Below are 11,986 nucleotides of genomic sequence, written 5' to 3' on the forward strand. Positions count from 1 at the left end.
TTTTTTTAGTTATCTTAGTATTCCAGACTCTCTACATCTCTGGAAAAAATTAAGCTTATTTTAGAGCTGAGGGTAAATTATTCACCATTCAAATAAGAGCAGGTCCGCATTAGGAAACGAATACAATAATTAAGCTAATTTCTTTTTTCTCCATGAGAAATACCACTTAGGAAGTTGAGTAAATTCAAGTAAATCGGATGATTTGTGCAATATAGCCCCTGTGAAATGAAAATACATGTCTGAAATAATCCAAAACTGTTTAAAACTGAAAGCTTAAAGACCAGCAGGCACCAAAGTGAGGAAATGTAAGTCTTTTCACTGCAGTTAAAAACTGTATGCCTTTACATTGGGCTGTTCAAACAGTTTAAGCAAATAGGCTACTTCAAATAAATGAAATCTGTCAAAACTTTATATAGAAATGCTTGTAGCTGGTTCATTTTCCCTTTTGAACTATAGTATTGGGCAGTGCTGCCCACACCTGAGATTTAGCCCCTCCCTCGACTCCTCCTCTTGTACTCTACAACTGTCTTGACTCTGAGATCTGTTAGTACCCGATCCCGACCCCTCCTGAGGATGAACTTTCCCATCAGGCAGTTTGAACTCAACAGATGCGAATGAAGACATGCTTCCATTTTTCTTTGCCCACACTTTAGAAGACTCACCCATCGGAGATACCTTAAGTTCTTTGTTTCTCCTAGAGTCCCTTCCACCGTTGCCATTATTGACACTTCGAGCATCCAAGAGAGGATCAGAGTCACTGCTATGTGACATATTAAAGTACGTACACTTTGGTGTAGGGGGCTTAGCCATGTCCTCCAACTCAGAAGAAGATATTACAGCCAGAGGCGAGGCTTGGTTTTCACAATATGGATAGGCTGAATCCTCACTCCTGTTGTCCTGAGCCGTGCCAGCTGATGTGGTGTCTCCATTTCCATACATTCCCATAGTCACAGGAGGAGAGTTACGGATGAGGTGGTTTTCCTTGAGAAGCCACCTGCCTTTATCAATCAGCACTCCTTCTCTGGCATCCACGTTATCTTTTAAAGCCATGCACTGTACCGACTTAGAGTCTCCGTCAAGTGAACTTTTATCACTTGGCGATCTACTATGGAATACAGTCTCTTGGATTGCACTTTTAGCATCCTGAAAAGAAGCAAGACTGCTGCTTTTTAAACTTGGACTGGAAGTAGGTTTTGCTGTCATCCATGTAGATGATTTCATCGAGCTGTTCTCTTTTACATGGTTTATTCTTTTTGGTTTCTCTGAACTTTGTTTTATAATTTCTCGAAAGATCCGTAACCTCTCCTCCGCTTCTTCTCCACTTTCCGTAAAGAGCTCCTGTGACTGGTACCCACCATTGTCAGATGTCTCAGGCCTGTAATCAGACAGATCTGAAGTACTGGGGCTTGGGAGACATTTTTGACCATACTGATCATCTGTCCTTTGGCAAGCCATAAACATCTCCCTCATTTTGCATTTGTCTGGCTCTATTCTAAGGTTGCCATTTGAATCACTTGTGACAGTCAGGGTGGAGGACAACAAAGCTGAATTAATTATGTCTAACAGCTCTTGTGAAATCTCAGTTGGTTGTAGTAGATAATGATAGCCATGTTCCATACCCAAACTCTCAACCTTCTCAAACTGGTGCTCACTCATACTCATACTGCCGCATGACTCCCCATCCACAGAATCTTTTGTATCAGTACACGAGTGTCTAACAACGTTCACGTTATTATGAGAATCAAGCAAACATTCGTAGTCTTCCTCTTCTACATCACACTCCTCAGCAGAACTGTCCTTTTTATTGAGACTACCTTCCTCTAATGTCTGGACTTCGCATTGTTCGGAATCACTTGTGTTTGGCTTTGTTTCTGTCACATCCTCATCCGCAACTTCAGGATCAGAGATTGTACAAGAGCCTGCTTCAGCATCTGGATCTACTCGTTCACAAACTTCAGAGTTCTTATGGTCCACTTCATTAACGCCATGTTCTTCCATAAGCCCATTTTCAGTCTCTTGCATTTTCCCGTATTCAGCTTCAGGAGTAACATTTTCATCATTACTAACATATTGACAGCTGCTGATGCAGTGTGGATGAGGATCCTCACCTTCTGAGACCTCTGGAGCATCTTCTTGTTGATCTGCATCTTTGACTTCTGGAGACATCACCTGATCATCTTCTTGGCTGGATGAGTCTAATGTTTGCTCTACATATTCACATTCTGTATCAGAATCAGCCACTGATGTCTCTGAGGGCTCTGAGTGAATAGACTTACATTCTAATTTAGACTTGTGATCTTGCTCATGTCCTCCATCACTAGATGTTTGCTCTCTACATTCACCCTCTGTATCACGATGAGGTGATGATATCTCTGGGGGCTCTGAGTCAATAGACTTACATTCTGATTGTGACTTGTTTTCTTGCTCAGGACCTCCATCACTAAGTGTTTCTTCAAAATCAGAAAGATCAGCTTCCTCTCTGACAGAGCATTCACCATCTGTATCACGATGAGGTGATGATATTTCTGGTGGCACTGAGTGAATGGATTTACATTCTGATTCTGACTTGTTTTCTTGCTCAGGTCCATCACTAGTCGTTTGCTCTCTACATTCACCCTCTGTGTCACGATGAGGCGATGATGTCTCTGAGGGCTCTGAGTGAATGGACTTACACTTTGATTCTAACTTGTTTTCTTGCTCATGTTCTCCATCGCTAGATGCTTGGTCTCTACATTCACCTTCCGTGTCTTGCTGAGGTGATGATATCTCTGGGGGCTCTGAGTGAATGGACTTATATTCTGATTCTGACTTATTTTCTTGCTCAGGTCCTCCATCACTTATTGTTTCCTCAAAATCAGAAAGATCAGCTTCCTCTCCGACAGAACATTCACCCTCTGTATCACTATGAGGCGATAATATTTCTGTCAGCTCTGAGTGAATGGATTTACATTCCGATTCAGACTTGCTTTCTTGCCCAGGTCCTCCATCACTAGTCTTTTGCTCTCTACATTTACCCTCTGTATCACGATGAGGTGATGATATCTCTGGGGGCTCTGAGTGGGTAGACTTACATTCTAATTCTGACTTGTTATCTTGTTCAGGTCCTCCATCACTAATCGTTTCCTCAAAATCAGAAAGATCAGCTTCCTCTCTGACAGAACATTCACCTTCTGTATCATGACGAGGCGATGATGTCCCTGTCAGCTCTGAGTGAATGGACTTACATTGTGATTCTGACTTGATTTCTTGATCATGTCCTCCATCACTAGTCGTTTGCTCTCTACATTCACCCTCTGTATCACGATGAGGTGATGATATCTCTGGGGGCTCTGAATGAATAGACTTACATTCTGATTCTGACTTGTTTTCTTGCTCAGGTCCTCCATCACTAATCGTTTCCTCAGAATCAGAAAGATCGCCTTCCTCTCTGACACAGTCCTCAATTGTATTGTACTGATTGTCCTCATTTAGCTCATCTACCTCTCTGTCTGAAACTGGCACACACTCAGTTTCTGATGCTGAACATGAGCGTTTGGCATTTGTGTCATTAGGTTCTAAAGCATCTGAGTGTTCGCTAGCTACCCTGATATTCTGAACGGTCTCCTCCTCCTCTACATCAGTGTCTCGTTCTTTTATAATCTCTGGCGTTACATTGTCCTCTCTTTCAATCATATTGTCTTGGTGATCAGAGAGCTCAGAATGTTCTTCTGCAGCTACATCTGTTATCTTTTGTTCTGATCTTGGAGAACGATTTGCTTCATTGTCTTTGCTTTCAGGTTCTGAGTCTACATACATTACCCTTTCTTGTATGTTCTCTGCATTCATTTGGTTGTTATCAGATATTTCTAAAACCTCTGGTTTACTCGTATCACTACCATTACCCTCAGGTGATTGAATGGGCACTGCTATACCAGAATCTTCATTACCCAGGTCCTCTTCTATAGTTTCTGATTCAGGGGAATGAGCTTGAATTAAACACAGTTCCTGAGATTCTGGTTCCACTGGATCATCATCATTGGTTTTGTCATCGTCTTGGCCGATATTCTCATTTTCCTCTTCCATGTCAGCAGCTTTCTCTAAACTACCACCTAAGGAGCCATCTTCATTTTCCTTTTCCTTACCTGATATTTCACTGGTGGTATTATCATGTTTGATTAAGTCTGCTTGATTAAAATACTGTACATCGCCTTCAACAAGAGAGGAAATCTCTCTATGAAGATCTTCAGGCATGTTCAGTTCATCCAGCAAATGTTCGATACTAAAACTGTGCTGTTTGTCCTGATCGTCCGTTTCTCCTTCTAAGTCCACTTCTACGGCAAACTCCTGCTCTGAGAACCTTGGTGACAGTGGCGGACTATCTTCAAAGACATTTTGCTCTTGGAAATCTCTCCAGCTTTGTTTTAATTTGGATGAAGTTGAACTTTGAAGACTGGTCAAGCTGGCCTTTACCTCTTCCTCATCCTTAATATTGGATATTTTTTCCAAGGACTGCATAACCTGCAGGGCCTCTGGACAGACATTAGAGCTGCTGGCTTGTGACTCATCTTTTGTATCTCTCAGAGTCATCAGTGACAAGAAAGACAGAAGAGCTCTCGAGGGAGAACCAAAGGCAGAGGCCACCTGAGAGGAAAAATCAGGGAGGCTACTGGACTTTTCCTTTTCCAAAGGTGTTAAGCTGGTCTGACTCAATGCCCGCTTGATGGACTGAACAGACAAGCACAACTGTTGCAAAACCGGATTCATGCCTGACCTAACCTTGATCTCTGCACTTTGTGATGTCTCAAAAGGGTCGGGGGGAACCAAGTTCTCAGATGACTTGTGCATTCTTTCAAGACTGTCCTGTTCAGACGGTACCCTCAAAATAGGCATCGATTTACAAAATCCCATCGGCCTCTGTGGCTCGGTTGGCTCTCCCTCACATCTGATTTGTACAGGTGGGCGAGATGCTGGCCTTTCATCAGCATTATCTTCTAGAGAAGAGCCTTCAACATCTACACTATCCTTTTCAGGGTCACTTTTATTCTCAGAGTTATCAGTGGAGTTGCTCCCTATCTGGAAAACTGCTCTTGGTACAATCTCTGGATGGTTTGTCTCATCATCATAGGGCACAGATTCAGGTTCAATTTTATTTAGCCAGCTTTCAACATATTGATTTACACTGCAGGATGACAATTGTAGAACAGGCAATGACACACTTTCACTCAACTCCTGTTTTTGTTTAGAAGATTTTGATCTGACACCATTCACTGACCTTTGTTTCGGCAGCCTCTTTACTGCGGGAGCTGGATGGGCTGGCGATTGAATATCTAAAGTATTCTTCTTTAGTTTAGGACCTTGTGAGTCACGGTCATTTGTGTTTACTTTGTGGGAAATGTCTTTGATGGTTTTATCTTTTAACTTGAGATCTTTATCAGAGCTACTTTGATTCCCATTATTTAGATTCAGGTTTCTAATCTTTGGAGAATTTTCAAATGCTTTTGCCTTCTTGTTTTTGTCTCTTACAGCTTTGTGTTCACGTCTATCACTTTCTGCTAAGCTAGTCTTTTTCTCTGATCCCGTGTGGCTCAGTGTGTCTGAAGTCATTTGGAGGTCTCTTGAGGACCCTGGAGCACTGCCCCTTATTTTTTTCCCAAATCCAGATGATTCAGAAGAAGTACTTTTCTTTGATTTTTTGGACTTTGGTGTATTATTTTTATTACTAACAATGCTTTTATCATCAGACACTTGTTCCATTGCTGATGCTGGATGCATAATTTCCTTTTCAGTCATTTCAGACATGCACTCAACCAAGGTTTGTTTTTCATCATCAGTGAGGACGAATGGATTGTTGTTTAATTTTTTTGGAGGTGTTGAACAGGCAGATGACAATGAGAGCATATTAGATTTTCCACCATCCTGCGAGTTGGAACTTGTGGACTGCCTAGTGAGATCTACATCACAATCATTACTTGATGAACGAGGTCCTGAGTCTGTTGAGCCTGGCTTACTTTGAGGCAAAGCTTTTGTGTGATATCCAGGCTTGTTGTCCACATACACCTGTGTATTTGCATTGTAATTGTCACAAGTACCCTGTGATTCATATATGTGCACCACAGTCTCTGTTATTCCCATTGCCCCGTTGTTTTGCAGCTGAAGAATCTCTGCAACCCCTGAGGATCTAAAGGAGGAGTGAGACTTCTTCTGTTTAACCTCCCCTGATTCACTCTTCCCAGGTTTTGATACAGTTCTTGTGCTGCTGCTACTGCTGCGACTGACCACACAGTAACCCTCCGTCAGCTCTCCCTGAGCAGTTCGCTCCAAGTATGAGTAGGCACCTACTGTACTCTCCTGAACTTCAGTCTCTGAAACCATTTTGATGTTTTCGACTGAGGCCTCTTTTCTTCGTTGTCTGGGACCTGGAGTGGGTAGCCTTCTGTAGATGGACTTAGGCTTTTCAGATGATGTATCACTGCCATAATGTTCCCTTTCTTCTTTGATGAATTCTACAGATTTGTTAACGACTGTATTGATTTCTTTAGAATCTAGGCTGTGAGGTCCATTCGATTCCTTGCCTGAGTCATTGGTTACATCTAATGAGTTTGCACCGGATTGTGGCATGGAATTGCACACTGCTGCCCTCTGCTGGTTATTAACAGAAGTGCGGCTCAGTGTAGTTGTCCAGTGGATCATTTCCTCTTGTTTTATAGTAAGATGCACCTTCATCTCCACTGTCATGCTACCATCGTCATTGACACGGAATGATTTTTCAATGTCATCTTCAGTAGGCATTATGGGGTAATTCCTCTGCTCCACACCATCCTTACAGTCACAGGTCTCCATCTCATCTGATCCCACTGGCTGACTGCCTTCAGTTTCCATTGATTCATTCTTTGTCCTATTGTGCTCTGTCAGATTTCCATTTAGTGACTTATTGATCTGCTCTACAAGGAACCTCTCGGAAGATAAAGAGAAATTCCTTGATCTTGAAATAGTCCCTGCTGGAATCTTTTTTTCTTCTTATGGATGAAGGAGCCGATATTATTAGAAGACAGAAGATAGAAGATTGCAAGGGAGAAAAAAGAGAAAAAAACATCATCAATTAAACTTAAAAATCAGAATCAAAATCGGTTTATCACTAAACTGTATGGAAGCCTATTTCCACCACGTAAGAAAAAAAATAAAGCCTTAAAGTCGAAATTATGACTTACTGAAGTAAGTCGAAAAAAGCAAAATTATGACTTAACAGGTCGAAAATTACTATTGTATATAATTACTATTGGTAAAGATAGAAAGATCTTGGGGTAGAACGTGGCTTAATTCTTAATTTTTCATATACATACAGTTGAGGCCAAAAGTTTACATACACCTGTTTGGTTTTCAACATTTTTGTGTATTTGAACCCTTTCCCAAAATGACTGTATGACTTTGAGATCCATCTTTTCACACTGAGGACAAGTGAGGGACTCATATGCAACTATTACAGAAGGTTCAAAAGCTCACTGATGCTTTAGAAGGAAACACAATGTATTGAAAGATTGAAAGATCAGGGTAAATTAAACTTATTTTGTCTTCTGGGAAACATGTAAGTATCTTCTGTAGCTTATGAATGGCAGAACGAAATGAAAAAAATATGGTATTTAGGCAAAATAAGAAAAATGTATACATCTTCATTCAGTTCAAAAGTTTACACCCCTGGCACAATACACAAAAATGCTAAAAAACCAAAGAATTTGTGGCACCTGAAAGATTTTTCTGAAGAACAGCGGGCAGTTTAACTGTTTAGGACAAACAAGGGACTCATGAATCACTAAACAAAAAACACCGCTGTGGATCATAGTATTAAGAAACAAGTGTATGTAAACTTTTGAACGGGGTCGTTTTTATAAATTCAACTATTTTTTTCTTTTGTGGACAGTACTAAATAAAAAATAACATTTAATAAGCATTTTGTATGATCCCTCTTATTTTGGTAAAACAATTAACATTTTGTAGATTCTGCAAGGTGTATGTAAAATTTTGACCTCAACTGTATATGGTCAGAATATGACTTTTTATCTTGTGGTAAGTCATAATTTCAACTTTTAAGGCATGATTTTTTTTTCTTGCATGGCAGAAATGGGCTTCCATACTAAAGGGAAGTGCTAAAAATTATTCAATAATTTGGGCTTACCTAGCAGTGTCTCAGTTTGTGTTGGATGCACAGATTCAGATATCCTTGACTGGACTTTAGTGGGAGCTTGGAGATTGTAGTTCCCTGCTCTGAAGGGTTCATTACCAGCTGCCACAACAATCCCAGAGCACAAGATAAGGGCAGGAAGTCCTTCAACCTATAAATAGAAAAGAAACTTATGTGCATCCAGTAAATAACATTATTCTTTTTTGCAGAAGTTCAAACTTTACGACATAAGTTTGAGCCTTAGTCAGTCATGTGTGTGATATTTCTCAAGACACCGAAGGGACAGGAGTGATTATAGTGCACTCTCACAGCTGGGGGTTAGAATTAAAACATTATAGCTTAGTACATCAAGGATTGACGGAATGACTGTAATGAACAAAGACATAGTATACTCTGAAGCCTTAAAGCTAAAAAAGCCAAAATCTTGCACAAAACCATACCTAATAGGCTAAAAATTCAATGACAAGGACAATTACTTCTGCTATGTTGAAAGATGACTGTTCCATTCTTATATATGATATAGTGTACTTACTCGTCTGCCATCTTCTGTGTAAAGCTTCACAACTGGGAACTGCATCACTTGAGAAAGATAATCCAAAAGACCTTCAAAATTTGGGGCTGTTCTCCTATGAAGAACTATTACTCGCTTCATGCTTGGATCCCTGTTTTTGTACACTGTCAGTCTTTTCGGTGTTCGTACCACCACTGTATTTTCTGCCATTTTTCCCGCCCTTGTAGTCACTTCATTTCTCTTTGCTAGCTGCCGGACCAGTTCTCTGCGTGCTTGCCGTCCCACGCTGACAGGTCTGGTAGTGTTCCAAGGGACCTGTCGCTTATGGACGTCATCCAAGTTAAAAGGCTTGACTTTCTTCTGATCTGAGCACAGATAAGAGCCCCCATCCTGCACATCATCAAGGGTACGAACAATATGCGTTCCCCTGGGTGTTGTGATGGTCCTTACCCCAAATGGCAGAGGCACTTTCTTAGAGAGGGTGTCTAGAAGGGCATCAAAGGTTTTAAAAGTGCGGCTGTTGATGACCATACGGTGCCCTGTGAATTGAGGGTCCCCGCTCTTGTAGAAACATACCCTCTTAGTGGTAACGGGGTCTGGTTGGTGGTGTAGGGCTCTGGAGACCAATGTCTGCACGCTCCCCGCGGACATGTCGGGATGGGGTGCATCATTAAGGTGTGCTGTGCTCATATTAAGAGAAACTGAAAGAAAATAAAGAATCAACAGTTAAATAAGACTTTTTTCAGTTTAATATAACTTTATTTGAAATTTTGTGCATAATAACAACATAAATTTTGCACTGCATGCCATAATATTGTTCTGTTCTTACTATCTGCATCCCATTAGGTTTGATTCTCCCGTAGTGAATTGCTTCCACATCCACATTGTGTCACCCATAAAGCAAGTGTTTTTGTAAATGAATATACTCTGGGGTACTTTCAGCTGATGACAACAAAACAAAACCTTTAAATTACGTGATATGCTCTTTTTAATGAAGTCTTTATACTTTGCAATTCCTACAACTACAAATGCATTAGAAAAATCAATCTGTAGTTCATTAGCAGCAACAGCTACATTCATCTTTCAGGTATTGTTTTCAATTTTTCATTATAGCCATTAATGAAATGGCTTCCTGCAGTCAACAGTGAAATAGCCTCTCTTAAAGACTAAAAGAGTTTGCTTAGGAATGTTCGCTTAACATGACCAGGTATAAGAATGGAAGTCAATAAACGAATGCTAGTGCTAATATTTACTGAACTTAACTTGAACTAAATAGAGATCAAACAACTAATGTCATTTTTGTGTATATATATTAAAACGACTTGAAAAATCTTTTGCTTTTAGAACTCTAAAAACTAAAGAAGTATGGAAATGGGTCCTAAATTGTACTGTATGCTATCTGAAAACATCATCTTCATAAAGATTGCCTTGTCGTGTGGCACAGACAGCCTCATTCAACTCACAAATGATGTTTCACAACAATTTTTCAGTGCAATAAACCAGTGCATAACAGCAACAAGACATATTCTGGAAATCATGATTCGAAAGCACATATATATAAAGCTCAAACACAGAAATCACCTTCTAATCTGCTGCAAATGCAGTTACATAAAACAATCCATACAATGTCTCTTAAAACAAACACCACACTGAATATTAGCACATACTTTCTACAGCAGGTTAATTTACCAATATAAACATTAAAAAAATACAGAATATGCTACTTTATGCTACCATTTAGATATTTGAAGCCACTCATCCTACCTTATTTCACATTTTCAGGAGGGTTGAGTTGGCGAGTTTGTTGTCCATCAACTGAAGAGATTATGAACAACGCTCAGGGCTATTTTGGGACGGCAGGCATCAGGGTCGATTTGTGTAATCTTTGGTCATGATTAAACAGCAATTTAGAGAAAGAGAGCATCAGGAATACTATCATTTCAAGCCTTCATATATTAAAAGAACATACACTTTAAACAGATTATTTGACTAATCTAAGCATTTGCATACAATAACATATAATTCAACTGTATGTTTAGCCTAGGAGGTTTCTAACAGTGCAGTACTGATGACCGTAATAACGGTAAATGTGATAATGAATGATATACAAACACAAAACATCATAATTAAGTTACGCAGCAACCTCCATGCAAACCTTTTTGGTTGGTCTCAGCTGTTTATACAGTATAATACTGACATCTTTGTCTCATCTGACTGTATAACCAGCTAAACAAATTACATTTGTAAATGCTGTTTTAGAGGTTTTCACTGAAACGTAATGAGACATGAAGTATCTGTTTTGCTGCGTGTGATATCCAGCAGATGGCTGAAGGTGTTTCTAATTTCTTGCAGAGATATAAGCAGATTTAAGGCCTCTGTTAATAGGGATTAGCGTGGGGTGAAGTAGAGAGGTTTTATGCTGTAGCTGACTATAAGGGAAAGGGAAGTCTCAGCTGGTAAAGCATGTGTCTCTCAGTGGGAGCGTAACTGTGACTACGGAAGCACAGCAGGGATATTGTGATTGTGATTGGTTTACAGCAGGGCAACATCATTTTGTGGTTATCTTGTATCACACAAATCAATCAGCACTAGATATGGATATGTATAGCGTACAAGAATGGACTTTGTTGATTCTATTGATTCTTTAACTTTTAGTAATTTTTTATAGCCTATAATGAGACATAGTGTGATGCTTGTTCATTGATATTCCAGTTTCTAGTAATCTCAAGGCTCCCCGTCATGTCTCAGATAGTTTTATAGGATTTCCTTATCAGCATGGGGTGGAGATTAGCCTTGCAGTGTTTCTGGGGAAATTTCAAGCAGTTTGATTTGAGCAGAACAGTTTCACTCACTGATCAAGCTCTTACTCTATAACTATTTGAGTTTTAGAGTAGTGTAAGGTACATTCTTTATGTCATTATTAAAACATACCATAGTAATGATTGATTTTGTCACTCATGTAGGTGTTAGGGCAAAACAAATTCACTGGATGTGGAATCACGTTGTCTTGATCTCTACGGATTAGAGGCTTGCACACATGCAAGGTGCTGAGTAAGACAGACATGGGATTTTATTTAAAAACAAGCAAACACTAGGAAAGAGTGACAAAATGCATTCAAATTATGTCAATTACTTTAACATGAAAGTATATTTAATAACTAAAGTTTTTTATATAATTACAAAAATATTTATTTTTCAATAAAAATGTACAACGTATATACATTTTTATTATTATTATTTAAAGTAATTAAAAAAAATGTAATTAAATGAATAAATACCTACCAGAAAAGTCTCACAAATCCATTGCATATATCCAGAAA

General features: G+C 39.5%; 1 protein-coding gene across 1 annotated transcript; it reads right to left on the bottom strand.

Annotated features, from left to right (window-relative positions):
• Positions 1-446: 446 nt before the first annotated feature.
• Positions 447-10,487, bottom strand: LOC127175318 (oxygen-regulated protein 1). The gene is made up of 4 exons (XM_051126324.1): positions 10,431-10,487; positions 8,688-9,367; positions 8,150-8,306; positions 447-6,995 (listed from the first exon to the last, which is right to left on the bottom strand). Exons 2-4 carry the CDS (start codon positions 9,354-9,356, stop codon positions 451-453), a joined length of 7,371 nt encoding a protein of 2,456 aa, XP_050982281.1. The 5' UTR covers positions 9,357-9,367; positions 10,431-10,487; the 3' UTR covers positions 447-450.
• Between the last annotated feature and the right edge of the window lie 1,499 nt (positions 10,488-11,986).

This window comes from Labeo rohita, chromosome 2 (genome assembly GCF_022985175.1).
Source record: "Labeo rohita strain BAU-BD-2019 chromosome 2, IGBB_LRoh.1.0, whole genome shotgun sequence".
Classification (NCBI taxonomy): Eukaryota; Metazoa; Chordata; class Actinopteri; order Cypriniformes; family Cyprinidae; genus Labeo; species Labeo rohita.